This window comes from Helicoverpa zea, chromosome 13 (genome assembly GCF_022581195.2).
Source record: "Helicoverpa zea isolate HzStark_Cry1AcR chromosome 13, ilHelZeax1.1, whole genome shotgun sequence".
NCBI classification, from domain to species: Eukaryota; Metazoa; Arthropoda; class Insecta; order Lepidoptera; family Noctuidae; genus Helicoverpa; species Helicoverpa zea.
The window spans coordinates 11764622-11782048 of record NC_061464.1 but is presented as its reverse complement, the minus strand read 5'-3'; the positions used below and the strand labels follow the sequence as shown (position 1 = coordinate 11782048).

Below are 17427 nucleotides of genomic sequence, written 5' to 3'. Positions count from 1 at the left end.
GGGTGTATGAAGGGTCACTCCCGAACTGCTCGCGCCTTGTGATTTCGGACATATTGTGGATGAATCTCGATAAAATGTAGGTAGGTATAAAATGAAACGCCAGCAGAGGATGGAGGCCCCTGGAGAACAGGGGCCCCAAGCACGTGCTTGTAGTGCTTATACGTTAATCCGCCACTGATTACATGTATGGACGACCTCGATGGCGCAATGGTCATCATGCCGGACCGCCGAACCTGAGGTTCCGGGTTCGATTCCCGGTTCGGTCGACATTTGTGTGATGAGCATGCTTGTTGGCCGTGGTCTGGGTGTTATGATATGTATTTATAAATATGTATATATGTAGCTATATGTAGTTTATCAGTTGTGTTAGCACCCATAACACAAGTTAATAAATAACTTACCATGGGGTTAACCGACCGTGTGTGAAAAAGGTGTCCCGACATTATATATTATTATTATTATGTATAATAACATACATTAAATAGTGGAGAAATACTGCTATCCCGTGCGAAGCCGGAGCGGGTCGCTAGTATTAACTATATTACTGCCAATTTTCATCAAAATATATAAAGTGCATTAGTTTTAAGAATATTTGTTATATATTTATAGTATGTTTAAGTTTTTATAGATTTAGTATTGTATATATTGATATGGTGCATTTTTATGTATATTGTCGCGGCGGTCAGGCCCGTTATGAAGGAGTGGCTGGAGAGAAGCCACGGCGCCCTCAGCTTCCGCCTGACACAGGTTCTTACCGGACATGGGTGTTTCGGAAAGTTCCTGTGTCGCATAGGCCGGGAGCCCACGCCTGAATGCCACCACTGTGGGATCTGCAGCGAGGACTCGGCGCTGCACACGTTGGTGGAATGCCCAGCATGGGCAACGCAGCGCCGTGACCTAGCGGCAGCAGTAGATGCTGCGGGAAGTCTTTCGCTGCCGGCTGTCGTGTCCTGCATGGTCGGCAGCGAAGAAGGGTGGAACGCCGTCGCCTCCTTTTGTGCGGATGTGATGGTTTTAAAGGAGGCGGCGGAAAGGGAGAGAGAAACTGCTTCCTCTCTCCCCGCCCGCAGCAGACGTGGTGGGCGTCGCAGGGTGGCTGATCTCCGGCCACCATAGGGCGCGGCCTGCGGGCGACAGACTAGGGGCGCCTGTCGTCCGATCAGAAACAGGCCTCGAGACGGTGGCGTTGTGTTGCGCGCGCCTCTCTTAGTGGAGTTTGCTGTGGCCGCTGGGTGACGGCCACAGAGGTTGACGGGGCCCGTCTTTGAACATCTGGCGGGCCAATACCCGTCGAGGGTGCGGAAGAATGCTTTGGCGATACCCGTGCCCTCGACAGTAGGTAATAGAAGGCAACACTGGGTGGGTTTTTAGCCGGTAAGAGTCCGGCACACCCCCTCCACCTCCACCCCAGGTGGAGGGAAGTCCATGAGGATTTTCCCCCTGCCAAAAAAAAAAAAAAATTTTATGTAAAGTTTATAAATATTGTTATGTACGATATATGTGTATTTGTATTTTTATGTGCCCTAGTTGCCAGAAATAAATAAAGGTAGTTTTTTCGTGAAAGAGAAACAAACATCCATCGTTTATCCATCGATACATTTGCATTAACTTTTACATGTATAAGGATATTTCGAAGATTTCCACACTTTATATAAATGGTTAATAATTTCATGACATGGTCTCCTTTTTATGGGTGGGGTGGTTTAAAAACTTAAACCGACGCCTTCCGACCCGAGTTTCAGTTTCACGAAGAGACCAAATCTCCAACATTTTTAAGAAACATGGCCTATTTTGTCATCACTTGGTTAGGTCTGATGGAGCCCAATGTGGTGGACTACAGAGAACGGTTGTTGAAGGCCTACAGGAAAGCCATCATCCCTCTGAAGGCATACATGAGACAGTATGCGTGCTACAGGGAAATATATATGCTGAACATTGAAGAGTATGTCGAGTGAGTGTAACAATAATAATATATATTAACAACTAGCTTTTGCCCGCGACTTCGTTCGCGTGGAATAGTGGCATCCGGCAGATTTTTGGTTTGAACAATAGATGGCGCTGTATGTCCGGAATAAATTTTATTTTTTTTTGTAATAAAAAATCCCATGTCCTTCTCCTGGCTCTAAACTACCTCCCTGCCAATTTTCAGCTAAATCGGTTCAGCCGTTCTTGAGTTATAAGTGGAGTAACTAACACGACTTTCTTTTATATATGTCACCGTAAGATTACAAACATCGTTAGATTACAATCTATCTCGAGAGATTGTAAACTGTCGAATTATTGTAAACCGTAACACCTGATTGCAATTTAACGCATTATTTTTCGCTATATTATAATCTATCGATGAGAAATTGTCAAATTGTCAACTGTCCGAAAGCTCTCCCTGATTGGTCAGTCTTTTTGTAAGATCGAGAGCGATGTAGAGCGGTCAAATTGTCAACTGGCGTAGAACGGAATGCATCTTGCGCGCTGATTGGTAGAACGTCAAAAAAGACAATGTTCTTTGCAACTCCCGGTATCACAGCTCTTTGACGTGCAAAAATAAGTGACGGTTTAATTTTTTATAAAATCATAAATTGTACTTAATTTTTAAGACTCAAATTACACACAATTAAAAATTGTATTAAAAATTGTATTAAAAATTGAAGTTAGTGACGAAAACGAATCGCTGCAAAACCGACTCCACGTAGTCTTGTCTGCCCTACCCCTAGAGTGCAATTCAAAACCGCGTAGGCGCGGAGGGGCGAGGCGGCCTGCGAGCTGAGGCGCAGGTAGTTTCAGCGCTCGCCGCCGCGGCTGAGGCTGGCCGGCTCCGCCGGCCAGCAAGCCGAAGCTGCGGTGGTGAGCGTGAAAACCATCTGCGACGATAAGCTCGCATGGGACCGCCGGAGCCCCGCAGCGCCGGAGCCGTGACAGAAGTTATGCTTGCTGCATGTTGCATGCTTACTTCCATGCTGGGTCAATTAATATGGGATGTGTTATATTTTAAACAAAAAACTCAGTAGGTACGAGTTAAAAAATTAGAAGGTAAATAAATATTTTTATGATGTCATTTAATAGTATTTAAGAAGTTTACTGTTAGAATGCATGCTACTTTAGATGCAAAAAAATAACCATCATGCTGAGTTGTATTTAGAGTGGAAGATAACTCGTGGCTAAGATAGTATTATTTAGATGCTCGACGCTTTATTAATTGTGGCTGACTTAGTAATTTAGAAGGCAACATACATTTTTGGGGGCGAATAATGATATTAAAAAGAAGCCTGTTTAATTAGCACCCCTTTTATTTTATTTTTAAATATTAGTTTGTATTTGAAGACAAAATACCTAACTGTATTTTTATAAGAGTTATTTTTTTATAAATTTAATACTTGAAGAATTTTTGAAGAGCATTTATTTTATTTAACTAACACCTCTATTTCATTCCTAACTCTACGGGAACTCCATGGGAACAGAACGGCTGGTCGTGATTGGTCGATCTTACAAAAAGACTGACCAATCAGAGAGAGCTTTCGGACAGTTGACAATTTGACAATTTCTCATCGATAGATTATAATATAGCGAAAAATAATGCGTTAAATTGCAATCAGATGTTACGGTTCACAATAATTCGACAGTTTACAATCTCTCGAGATAGATTGTAATCTAACGATGTTTGTAATCTTACGGTAACATATATATATTTGGATGTAATCCTTACTAATCAAGTAACAAGTAACAGCGACTTGATGAAAACAAAATAGGGAACCCTTGTGCAGCTGTATAAGTTTTTCAGCTGAAACAGTTAGAAACTAGCGATTCCCCCTTTTTTTGAGGTGAGAAATCTTCCACCTCATGACTCCTCTCACTGGGAAGGGGTGGGTGCAGTGGGAAGACTTTTGCTGACTGAAATCCACCTTTGCTTCTTCTAGAGACCTTTGTGTGCAGGACCGCGGTAACTCGCACGAAAAAACCCGCATCCTTAGTAGTAGCGACCTTGTTTTAAGCAGTTGGGTATTTGTTTAATACGTATTTATTTAAAAAGGGTTATCAAGATTTTCATTAATGAAGTATTTCACACGATGTTCTAATTTCAAATGAATGCCGCTCCAGAGGATAAAAACGGCTTTTGCACTCAGATATCAAAGGGTAAAACTACTCATTCCGAGATGGTGGGAAGAAAAAGTATTGTATTTTGGACCTAGTCAAATACCTAATTATCTGTCATATAGGAATTACCGCAACGAGAAGCATTCAGCGTCTGAGACGAAGGAGGAAGTCCAGATCCACTACGACGCTAAACAGGATCTGATCTGGCGTCTTCCACAGTTCATCAACATCGGACCCTTTGCTATCAACGTCGACTCTTTGAAAGTAAGCCCTACTTAAGATGCATCTACACAGTGCAAGTAGCTTGCACTGTGTAGGTGCACATGCGCAGGTTACATACATTTTAAATACGTGCGGGTCCAGCGACTTGCGCATGTACCAAAGCAACATACCCACCCGCGTGCTCTTATTTATTTATTTATTTAATAGTTTTGTACACATAAAAACACAAAGAAGAATAAATAATAGAAACAATTGTACAAGGGCACAGCTTAACTCTAAAGAAATTTCTTCCAGCAGGCCCGTTATGGGAGAGTTAGAATAAAAGAGATAGGTACAGATAGACAGTGTAAAAAGAAAGAAGATATAACCAATATATAATCACTAACATAAACTACTTAAATACATATCCAATATAAATATACATACAATAAATACTATGTGCATCTATGACAGAGAGGAAAGATAGTGTTCTTTCAACTTGCGTTTAAACACAGCAACAGTCTGGCTCTTGTAACGCGGCGCATGTTAACTTGCTCCAGCTACATGCACAGTGTAGATGTACCCCTAACTAGCTATCAGAGGTAACGCCCGCTTCCTGAACTCTTTCTTCCACTACTGAAATTAAAAAAGTGTTATTTTGATGTTAAAACTATGTTAAAAAAATCCGTTGAGCTATGTAACAGTAACAAAAATACACTCACAAACTTTTGCCTTTCCAATATTGGTGTGACTGTAGCTTAGTTTACCCTTTGCACGAGGTTGTAGAGTCGATGGCAAAGGCTGTCTTCTATATTTTTTTTGCTCAATTTATTTTGTAAAGTTAGCTTATAACCTACGTACATGAGCTATCTAACATTGAAATAATTTTTCAAATCAACGCAGTAGTTTCTGAAATTACCGCGTTCAAGCAAACAAACTCTTCAGCTTTATAATATTAGTATAGATCTCTCTCCGGTTGTGTCTGTATGAGAGTGAGAGAACAGTGAGTGCACCTGTGTCTGCGCAAATGCTTGTGCACTATACGTCCTGCGCAAATGCTTGTGCACTACATAATATGTCCTGCGCAGTCGGTTGATCTCCTTATATAATGCAGTCGCCGTGGCTAAAATTTACACGCCATCATTAGTGTAAATGCTCAAAAAATCCTCCGAGCCCTTTCCCAACTATGTTGTATGTCCAATCGCATGTAGTTGAGTACCAGTGTGCCACAAGGAGCGACTGCTCTATCTGACCTCCTCAGCCCAGTTACCCGGGCAACCCAATACCCCTTGGTTAGACTGATGTCAGACTATTATTAGTGTAGATGCATAATTTCTTCATAATTTTCCAGCAACTGCTAGTGAACAAGCGGTCGGACATAATCAAAGCGTTACTAGTGATGTGGGCAGAGGAGGTTCGTCTAGTTGTCGATGACGTGATCACCGCATACAAGGGCATCATGCGCAAGCTAGGCGAGAAGCCCAACACTATAGAGCACGTGTTCGAGATCAGAGAATGGATGGAGTCGATACCCTTCGCGCTGAAGACACAAGATGATATTATGAGGAAGGTGCACTCGGTAAGTTACAACACTAATTTAATTGTTAGCCTTTTGGCTGCAGTATTTTGAGATTTTTCCAAGGTGTATGTGTTAGTCACAATGTAAATATGTTATTTAAATGGCAAATAGAAGCTTTTGAAAAGCTTTTATTTGACTGGCTTTGTATGTAGGTATGTATGTTACGGTGGATTCTTTGAACTCAATTTTTGAGCAGAAAACAAAAAATCACAAAAGGTGACCAAGATTCAGGGGATAAAACATGAGCCTAAAATAAAATTATACTATAAAGTTTCTTCCGTTTCTTACAGTTTATATGCATAAACAAAATATCTATACATATAATAAATCTGTAAAAAAACTGTGTCTGTACATTGAATATATTAAAAAAATAATAATTGAGTGGGGTTTAGAAACAGTGATGGAGCACAAATCCAAAAAAAAAAATCTGTCTGTATGTCTGTATGTCTGTTTGTTTGTACACGCTAATCTTCGGAACTACTGGACGGATTTCAATGATTTTTTCTTTGTTGTATCAGTATTAAGCCTGGTCAACATATAGGCTATAATTTATCTTCGAAACTTGAAGACCTGATGCAGAACACCAACAGACCAACAAAACTATAAGAGATACAAAAATGGTGCCATGGCAAAAATTGTTTCATGTGATGAGCATTTTCAGTTGAGATAATAAATTTTAAGATCTGGAATACCTGATGTGGAACCCCAAGAGCCCAGCTTCTCTGTACCATATACAGGTATGACGTTTTAGCAAAAGTTGTTCAATTTGATAAGCACTTTCTATTGACTTATATAAATTGAAGATCTAAAACACCTGATGTGGAACTCCAGGGGCCCAGCTAGACTATAGCATATAGAGGTATGACGTTTTAGCAAAAGTTGTTCAATCTGATAAGCACTCTCTAAAACACCTGATGTGGAACTCCAGGAGCCCAGCTAGACTATAGCATATGAAGATATGACGTTTTAGCAAAAGTGGTTCAATCTGATAAGCACTCTCTATTGACGTACATATAAACATCGAAGATCTGGAACACCTGATGTGGAACTTCAAGAGCAATACTACACTTGAAATGTATAGAAATTAATGTTATGAAATAGGTATGGTGAATCAAAAAAAGTAATTAGTCCGTCTTTAAGATAACCCTAAAATAATGGACACGTATTTTTTATCTCTCTCTCACAAACAAATAATAACGAAGATACAACAACATTATTATATCTCATTATTATTTTGTATGTCTCTTCCAGACCTCGGGACTACAAAGTTCCGAATTTTTGGAAGGCAAACGTGGGGCCGAAGCCAACACGCTGAAGCCCTTTTGAGACAACTTTAATGAAATGGTGACACAAATGACAAAACCGACGATTATCCCTTTAAACACTATAAAAATGAACCCAAGGACAATCCCCGGTGGACGTCGTTAAAAAAAAAGACAATCCCCGGTACTGTGCTAAACTATTGCTAACTATGGAGGAAAACTACTTGGGCTATTGTGATGGGATATTAGTGGATGACAATGTATTAGGTACATGTAAAAATGGCAGGTGGAGACTCGCCACCTCACTTACTGGGCCCCCGGGAACCAGTCACTGAATAGCAACAAGAGGGCAACAGGGACATGAGCGGCTGAAGGGTGAGGACACCTCGGCGGCCTTTAAACGCAGATTACGCGCTCCCTGTGCTTACCATGAGGCACCTACCCTCCGAGCAGGGCTACTAATCCTGCTCTAGCGACTCCACTCTGGACGGCCAAGCCAAGCCAGAGGCGTGAGACCTACCCCCGTCATAGTTCACTCCGACCGGCCGGAGATGGGGGACAGTATACTCTCCCTGGAGAACTCAGTATATATAGCCCCGCGGGGTCGCTACTCCCCGTCATCAGCCTCAGATGTCCTGCAGTGCCTATATCTCATTATTATTGTCGTTATTATCTCAAGAGCCTTTGTCCCAATTATGTTAGGGTCGACTTCCAGTCACGATGCAACTGAGTACCAGTATTTACAAGGAGCGACTGCCTATCTGACGTCCACAAACCGGTTACCCGCTCAACCCAACACCCCTTGGTAAGACTTACTGGCTTCTGACTACCCATAACGACTGCCAAGAATGTTCAATGACAGCCGGAACCTACAGTTTAACATCCCCTCCAAATAACGGTCATTGGTATCCAAATTATACGTAGAAAGTACATACGAACTTACAAAAGTTGCATTGGCAGGCACTTGCCAGACCTGGAATCAAAGACGCACGCTCATACTTGAGAGATTGGTTCTCTACCCACTAAACCACCACGACTTTGTCATCTATTTAATGTTTTTTTACGCGGACTAAATAGAATCACTACTTTTATCCCTATGGTCACGTCTATTGCGGTTCAGCTCTCAGCGTTTTGTTTAGTCTGCTGTGCTTTTGCCGTTAAAGTACAAAAATTAAATATATGGAACGTTTCTAATGGTTATGCGTATTCCGTTGTTTTCAAGTCAACGGGCCCTTAAAATTCAATATCAGACTATTCAGATCTTTGATTTTGCTGACCCCGTAGTCGCTGGCATAAGGGACAGGATCCGCGTACGAAGTCGCGGGCAGAAGCTAGTATTGATAATAAAGTATTCTGCCATTATGCTGTGAGAGTGACATTAAGACAGTGCAACGTGGGGGAGTGTCAGACTCTTACTGACTAAACCCATCATGTTCCTTCTTAAGCCCTTTATGTACCTAATCGCGCGCGTTACCGCGGCCCAAGCGACATTAAGATCTGCCATCATTTTAATATTCTTGTCGTATTCCTAAATCATCCTCCGAGCCTTTTTCCCAACTATATTGGGGTCGGCTTCTAGTCTGACCGGATGTAGCTGAGTATAAGTCCTATTCATAAATATGTCCTTGAAATACAGATTTTTGATGATTATCCTGCAAAATATTTCTTTTGCAGGACTACGAAGTATTGGAAGCTTTCTTCATGCCTCTAGAGAACGAGGACTTTAGAGCTCTGTGGGAAGCTATCGGGTGGCCTCTGCAAATAACTAAACAGGTATAAAGAAACTCTTCGTTCCTAGCTAGCTATTTCCCGTGGTTTCACCTGTGTCCGAAAACTACTTGTAATACTTGTAATAAATAAATATTCCCTATGCCACCCGGGGATTGGGTAGTGTTGGAGCTGTTGCTCTTGTCTTGATGTATTGATAATCTTGATGGAGTAACACTTGATAAATAAAACTTGCTGATTTGCAGAAAATAACGTAATTTACGGTACGGTCAATTGAGAACTGTCTGCTAAGTAAAATGTAGGTAATGTTTTTGCAATATGTATAAAAATGCAATTCAACAAAATTATGTACTTTGTACAGGTAGGTTACCAACAGAAAAGATAAATATTTTTTTTAAACAGTTTTAGAGCTAGCAAATATAACAAAAAAAAAAATCGTTTTTCCGTGAATGCTTATTATGTGAAATACACTTTACCATTCCGATTATAAGTAACGATTTAGACAATACTAGCTTCTGCTAGCAGTTTCACCCGCATCCTGCGAGAACCTCTGTACGAACCCGGATAAAAGTAGTCTATAGCCTTCCTTGATACACTGAAATAATTTTTCAAATCGGACCAGTACTTCCATTTACATACAAACAGCACATATTAGATAAGCGCGTTCAAACAAACAAACTCAATATGAACTACCTATAGATAAACCCAATAAGCGACTAGTAAAGTAGACCGCACATCAGTGGTAACTGTCATGCACCTTAACTCAGTAGTAATAAGTACGATTTTCCTATAATACTGTTACCACTGACCTGAAGTTGACTGTACCTATTGTTTACCCACGTTTCCAGGTGGATGACACAGTTCTGTTCCTAGAGGAAGAGCAGGAGAAGTTCTGGAAGCTGCACATGCAAGACGAACAGACGCTATACGACAAGATCGACATGTTCACCGCGCAGTGCATGACACTCACTCTACAGAACGACTTCTCTAAGGTACGTGCAACCAGTTTCTATTAACGCGCTAATTAAATACTTTTTAATCGCGTTAAACACGTACAAGCACTACCACAGCCACAAAAATGCCAAAAACATTGTTTTTACCCTAAAGCAATGCCACTGAACTCGTGAGGCGAGTCGTGTCGACTCGACTCGCCTATCGAGTCCAACGCAAAATGTACGCGGCTTCTCAATAGACATCGTGAAAATCGTAGCGACAACGAAAGTGTTAAATATTAGTTACTAAGGCGTTCAAAACCATACCTTCCCTTGCTTTTTTTTATCCAGGTGCATGAAATTGCCAATGACATCAAAAAAGCTTGGAAGGCGATGAAGGACGCTCAGGACTGGGGCCGCATCCTCAACCAGAGACAGAAGTTGTTCGGCCAGCCAGTCGTCGCCTTCGCGGATCTTAACAAGCTGGTTAAGGAGTTCGAACCTTATAGGAATCTATGGGTCACTGCTTCAGGTATGCATAGATACACTGTTGAAGATATTATTTTTAGGGTTCCGTACCCAAAGGGTAAAACGGGACCCTATTGTTTTCGCTCCTCTGTCCCTTCGTCCGTCTGTCACCAGGCTGTATCTCATGAACCGTGATAGTTAGAGAGTGAAAATTTTCACAGATGCTGTATCTCTGTTTCCGCTATAACAATAAATACTGAAAACTAGAATAAAATAAATATTTTGGTTGGCTTCCGTACAACAAACGTGATTTTCTTGCTCACTTTTGCACGATATCGATAACAGCAATCTCCGTGATTTTGTGCTAGAAGTTCGCTCGATTGAATTTCAGTTAGAGTGTAAGAATTTTTCAAATCGGTTTAATGGTTTCGGAGCTTTAATAAAGGCCACCAATCAAGAAATATTTTTGATGTTGATACCAGACACTGACACGAATATTAGACATTTAGGGTCAATTCCCACTGAAAGAGCAGCGGCCGGCAGCGGCCGGCAGCGGCCGTAATTGCAAGGGATTGAGCGCGAGCGCGGCGCCGCACCGCGCCGCGCTCTTACATTGTCCGTGCTCTTACGGCCGCTGCCGGCCGCTGCTCTTTCAGTGGGAATTGACCCTTAAAACGAAATTTTTCGCAGTTATATTAATATTATATGATCCCGTCACAGTCTATCCGTGACCTATGCACAGCATAGATTAAAAAAAATGTAATGTTTACATATTTGTTGTTCAGATTTCCTGAAAGCCCGCGAGGTGTGGCTGGACAATCCGCTGATGTACGTGGACGCGGACACCATCGAGCCGCTCGTCAACGAGTACTACAAGACCATCATCAAGTGCGTCCGCACCTTCCAGGACATGCCCAAAGTGCAGGCCGTCGCTGTTACTATACGGGTAACTGGATTTACGTACTTTTTATATAAGGTGCAAGTAGCTGCAGCAAGTTAACACGCGCCGCGTGACGAGAGCACGCGGGTGGGCATGTTGCTGTGGTACATGCGCGAGTCGCTACACCCGCACGTATTCAAAATGCATGTGACCTGGCTACTTGCACCGAGTATTCATACCGATGTATTCATAGATACTAGCCGTTTTCACCCGCGTACGGGAACTGCTTCCCGTTAGCCCGATGGTGTCGAAATCTATCCAACGACCTTCTCCCGGGTTTAAGCTACCTCCCCTGTAATGTTCAACTTAATCAGTCAAGCCGTTCATGCGCGATGGCGTGACCATTATAATAGTGACGTCATAGTCGGTAATACTACAAATAGAGTCATGTGGCCAGGTACTACTTTTACAGTACTCAATACTTTTCTTTGATATCGATACTTATGTGAAGAACGATTTGCAGACGTGTTCGGATACAAGCATATGAATGCTTTTTAATTGAATATTTTTTTGCTTTTTCTGAAATTTGCAGTATCACAAATGATATAGAGGTCTTCTGATTTAAAAGCATCTTCTTTTTAGGCTTGAAATTGACAGAAATTCTTTGTTTTGTCTCGCAACATTATAGCAATATAATATAACACATTTTACATATATCACCGTTTAGTTATTATAACAATTATGTGATGTATTACAATTATATATTTTTTTAGGACAATATCGACGAATTCCGTCCATTGATACCGATCATACAGGCGGTGAGGAACCCGGGCATGAAGGAGCGACACTGGAACGAATTCATGGAGAAAGCAGGTAATGTTTCTCTTTAAAGTCTGACAGCCAGTTTCTACATCAAAAGTAAAAGCCAAAGTAATGTCATAAAGTAAAAGTAACGGTCAAATTCGTTTTTTTTTCAAGGTTAAAGTAACAGCAAAACTAATAGTTAAAATCGAATTTTACCGTTACTTTTACTTTGAGACATTACTTTGGCTTTTACTTTTGATGAAGAAACTGGCTGTAAGTGGAAATATGATGACAAGATGTATGTGCAGATTTATTATTGGCTCAGACTTTTGTATGCACGATTTGTTGCGCAGATAACATTTTATGAAAATCTGTGTGAAGTTACCAACTTCATGTGTGATTACATTAAAAAATTGTTTAAAAAACTAAAAAAAACTCGCTGGTCATGTATTGTCATCAGAACTCAGAGCGTTTGCAAAATGTCATCCTAATCGAAGACCGGGAAGTGGGTCAAATTAAGATTCTAAGATTTTCTTACATACAAGTGAAGCTAATATAAGCGTCTTAAAAAGAAATAAGATATTCATCATCCTCCGAGCCTTTTTTCCCAACTATGTTGGGGTCGGCTTCCAGTCTAACCGGATGTAGGTGAGTACCAGTGCTTTACAAGGAGCGACTGCCCATCTGACCCCCTCAACTCAGTTACCTGGGCAACCCAATACTTACCCATATCAATCTTTAATATTAACCTTTATATATGTATGCAGGTATAACGGTAACGATGAACGAGAAGCAGACGTTCCAGATGTGCCTGAAGCAGGGTGTAGCCGCTCACGGCCAGCTCATCGCCGACATCGGCGAGCTGGCCAGCAAGGAGTACGTCATCGAGCAGTCGCTCGACAAGATGCAGGCCGAATGGGCTAATAAGGCTCTTGAAATGAACGCTTACAAGAACACCGGTACGACTCTATATCAGTATAAAATCTTCTACTTCTTCTTGCCCTGTTCCCAAGTCATTTGGGGTTGGCGCAACATGCGTTTTTCTTCTTCATCGAAATCCATCTTTTCTTCGGTTTATCTCTGCCTCTCCTTCCTTCCACATTGATACTTAACACACTCTTTGTAACATGCGTTTCACACCATCATCTCCCGAGCCCTTTACCCAACACACAGATGTAGCTGAGTATCAGTGTGCCATAAGGAGCGACTGCCTATCTGACCTCTTCAACCCAGTTACCCGGGCAATCTAATACCCCTTTGTTAGACTGGTGTCAGACTTACTGGCTTCTGACTACCCGTAACAAATGCCAAGGACACGTAACGAGTCTATTAGTATAAAGTATGGAAGAAGAAAACATATTGCGCCAACCACGAAAATAGGATAAGGCTGCCGATATCGGACTTTAGTAGGACAAATAATCGGACCGATTTTTGTAGGACTAGGATTATCTGACCGACTGTTTGTATAATTGATTTGCACTATTGCTCTCAGTGTGTTCTATTTTTCAACTACAAAATATTGGTCTGCATTTCAGGCTACATTAGCGCATGTACCTTAAAGACTATAAATATTATTATTACCAACTTGTTACTTTATTGCTAATAAAAATAAAATTTCCATATCAGGCACATTTATAATGAAGATAGCAGACGAAACACTGCAGTTGTTAGACGAACATCTTCTCGCGACTCAGCAGTTAGGGTTCAGTCCCTTCAAGGCGGCGTTCGAGCTTCGAATCCAGGAGTGGGACGATAAACTGCGCCTCACACAGAAAGTCGTTGATGAATGGATAGAGTGCCAGAAGTATGTATCGTAAAAAGTGTTCTTGTTTATACCTACTATTTTTTAGAGCTCTGTACCCAAAGGGTAAAACGGGACCCTATCGTTTTCTCTCCTCTGTCCATCCGTCCGTTCGTCTGTCACCAGCCTGTATCTCATGAACCGTGATAGTTAGAGAGTTTCACAGATAATGCCGCCTGTTGCTGCTATAACAACAAATACTGAAAACTAGAATTAAATAAACATTTTGGGGGGCTCCCATACAACAAACGTAATTTTTTATAAATAATGTTACGGAACCCTTCTTGCGCGAGTCCGACTCGCACTTGGCCAGTTTTTTTGTCATCTTGGCAATTTATTTTCTTTTTATGACACAGATTCCTTGATTATTTTTTTGGCATTGTAACATGAAAGTATTTTATATTGTCTCCAAATTAGAGAATGGATGTACCTAGAGCCGATCTTCACGTCGGAGGACATAGCGCGGCAGCTGCCGATGGAGACGAAGAAGTACGGCACCATGGAGCGTATCTGGCGACGCATCATGTCTTCCGCAGCCGCCTGTCCTAAGGTAACGGATTACATCATCAGTATTTTTATTTTATTTATTTATTTTATACAGAGTGTGTCGTACCTAATCGCATTAAATTGAATACGTTAATAAACTGGTTAATTTATATCGATTAGCACAAAGAAAAAAAAATACGTAAAAATAAAAATAAATGAATTTTCAAACAAAGTAAATAGAATAAAAATGTGCGAAAATTAGAACACCATATAAATGTCAGTGTCTTGAAAACTGACAGCTGTCAATTGGCCAAAACATTCGATACTTTGTCTCTGCCCTACACATGATGTTATAAATTATGTAAACAATTTCCAAATTCCCGCAGATAATGATAATATGCCCAGACAGTAGACTGTTGGACAGTCTGTCAGAAGCCATTCATCTCCTGGCCGTGGTCTCCCGAGGCCTGAACGAGTACATGGAGCTGAAGCGGCTACGGTTCCCGAGGTTCTTCTTCCTCAGTGATGATGAGCTACTGGAGATCCTGTCACAGAGTAGGAACCCTAGGGCTGTGCAGCCTCATCTGAGGAAGTGCTTCGAGAATATTGCCAAGGTCAGTATGGAAAGGGTGACTAATATATGTAGGCATTTATTTAAAACTAGCCGTTTTCCCGCGGTTTCACCCGCGTCCCGTGGTAACTACTGCCCGTACCGGGATAAAATATAGCCTATGTTACTCGTGGATAATATAGCTTTCTAATGGTGAAATAATATTTAAAATCGGTCCAGTAGTTTTTGACTTTATCCATTACAACCAAACAAACAAAGTTTTCCTCTTTATAATATTAGTATAGATGTGCATTATGACTGATAATAAGAATAATTTATTGTGTCAATAATTTGTTTACAATAGTGTGTACAGAATCCTCTTTTAGACAAAAAAATGCCTGTAGTAGATTCCTCTGCCCCTCCTCCCTATTTGCATAGCGTAATTAACGCAATAACTTGAGGAAATAATAAAATATTTAACAGATAAATTTGCTGCTTAGACCTGTGATACCCCTAATATATTGTATACTAGCTTCCGCCCGCGGCTTCGCCCGCGTAGAATTCGGTTATATCGCGTTTTCAAGAGAATTCTTCAAAAGTCCGGGATAAAAGCTATTCTATGTTCTTTCTCAAGGTCAACTCTATCTCTGTACCAAATTTTATTATAATCAGTTCAGTGGTTTAGACGTGAAAGCTTAACATACAGACAAACACAGAGTTACTTTCGCATTTATAATATTAGTAGGGAAGTCTCTGATAGCCTATCAGGAACTCATTTAATAAAAATGAGTTCCTGATAGGCTATCGGAGACTTCAGTAAGGTGAAATTGGCCAAAAATATGTTAATAAAATGTATTGTTTTCAGGTGACGTTCCAATCAGACTTACTGATCACACACATGCACTCGAGCGAGGGCGAGATCGTGGAGCTCAAGTACAAGTTCATGCCTTCCTCCAACGTGGAGCAGTGGCTGCTGCTGCTTGAGGATACCATGAGGCACTCCAGTGAGTCATCTGCCTAGCCTTTTCCTAACTAGGGTCGGTCTGTGCCAGATCGTGGAGCTCAAGTACAAGTTCATGCCTTCCTCCAACGTGGAGCAGTGGCTGCTGCTGCTTGAGGATACCATGAGGCACTCCAGTGAGTCATCTGCCTAGCCTTTTCCTAACTAGGGTCGGTCTGTGCCAGATCGTGGAGCTCAAGTACAAGTTCATGCCTTCCTCCAACGTGGAGCAGTGGCTGCTGCTGCTTGAGGATACCATGAGGCACTCCAGTGAGTCATCTGCCTAGCCTTTTCCTAACTAGGGTCGGTCTGTGCCAGATCGTGGAGCTCAAGTACAAGTTCATGCCTTCCTCCAACGTGGAGCAGTGGCTGCTGCTGCTTGAGGATACCATGAGGCACTCCAGTGAGTCATCAGCTGCCTAGCCTTTTCCTAACTATACCCTATTCAACTGGGCTTGAGCCAAACTGTACCTAAACAGAGAAAACAATGTTTCTCAAACTTTTAAAGATTGCAGGTATAACCCGAAAACACAAAATGTCACATTTTATGTTCGCAGTATTTGCGGTCTACAATTAAGTAGCATTAAAATGCGAAATGAGAATCAAGTCTTTTTAAGATGCTTTGACGTGAAAACGATTTAATATATAGTTCATTAAAATGAATAAAATAATTTAAGGCATTTATGATATTTCAATATAAGCCTGAAAGATAGATAGGTATAGATAAGTCTGAAAGGATTACATAGAGTTGCAAACATCGTTCTAAAATATCATTTCCAATATTTTCAGTGTATTACTTCCATAGTTACTTTTTTAAACTATGTTCACTACATCAATCGTGAAACATAAAGAACCATTTTTATGGTTTGTTTACCTTTTGGCTCACGGCTCGTTGATTAAGGTATAGGGTCGGTTTGTGCCACATGGAGCGACTGCCTATCTGTGTGTGCTAGAATGGATGCTGTAGTTTAAGCAGGTGGGAATAGACTTTCTGTTTGCTGATATATTCAGTCGCAGATTTACTGTAGTGCATGCCCGCAATTCTAGTTTTCTTGTGACAACACATTGTGTACTACCTTTTTCTTAAGAACTCCCCTCTGTATTTCTCTTTGTAGTGCCTCCTTCATGTTTTATTTTATTTATTTATTTAAATCAGGCATCAAGGCAAACACTATACATAAATATTATAACAGTAAAAATCATATACTAATACATATTTTATATAAACAACTTAAAAACGAATGCTCCCTCTTTATACCTCCTTATGAACTTTCTTATGTACTTTTTTTTACGACCTCAAAAATCAGTCCAATCCCCGCTGTGGGCTAGCAGCGGTGAGGGAGTGTCAGACTCTTACTGACTAAAAACCGTCGTGTTCCGTCGTAGGCCTTTTATAACTCTCTTATGTACTCACTTCTATACTTCCCCTTTACTCTCCTATGTACTACTCTTATGAACTCTCCCCTTTATACTCCCTTATTTGCGAATCTCTTATATACGAAGCCAGTTTGCGTAGGATATGTCAATATTTGTGTTGCTTGGAAGTTGGCTGCTAGCCGCCATTAAGGGTGCATCTACACTTTGCGTGTAGCTGGAGCAAGTTAACATGCGCAAGTGACAAGAGCACGCGGGTGGGTATGTTGCTTT

At 41.1% G+C, this 17427-nt stretch overlaps 1 protein-coding gene across 1 annotated transcript in view; it reads left to right on the top strand.

Annotated features, from left to right (window-relative positions):
- Positions 1-17427, top strand: part of LOC124636077 (dynein axonemal heavy chain 1-like) — a 94384-nt gene that overhangs the window by 12869 nt on the left and 64088 nt on the right. Inside the window, exons 16-28 of the mRNA XM_047172028.1 lie at positions 1810-1951; positions 4212-4353; positions 5642-5869; positions 8806-8904; positions 9708-9851; positions 10143-10323; positions 11045-11205; positions 11913-12012; positions 12711-12902; positions 13570-13747; positions 14162-14294; positions 14617-14844; positions 15646-15784. Coding sequence (XP_047027984.1) covers positions 1810-1951; positions 4212-4353; positions 5642-5869; positions 8806-8904; positions 9708-9851; positions 10143-10323; positions 11045-11205; positions 11913-12012; positions 12711-12902; positions 13570-13747; positions 14162-14294; positions 14617-14844; positions 15646-15784 — 2067 coding nt within the window. The remainder of the gene's footprint in view (positions 1-1809; positions 1952-4211; positions 4354-5641; positions 5870-8805; positions 8905-9707; positions 9852-10142; positions 10324-11044; positions 11206-11912; positions 12013-12710; positions 12903-13569; positions 13748-14161; positions 14295-14616; positions 14845-15645; positions 15785-17427) is intronic.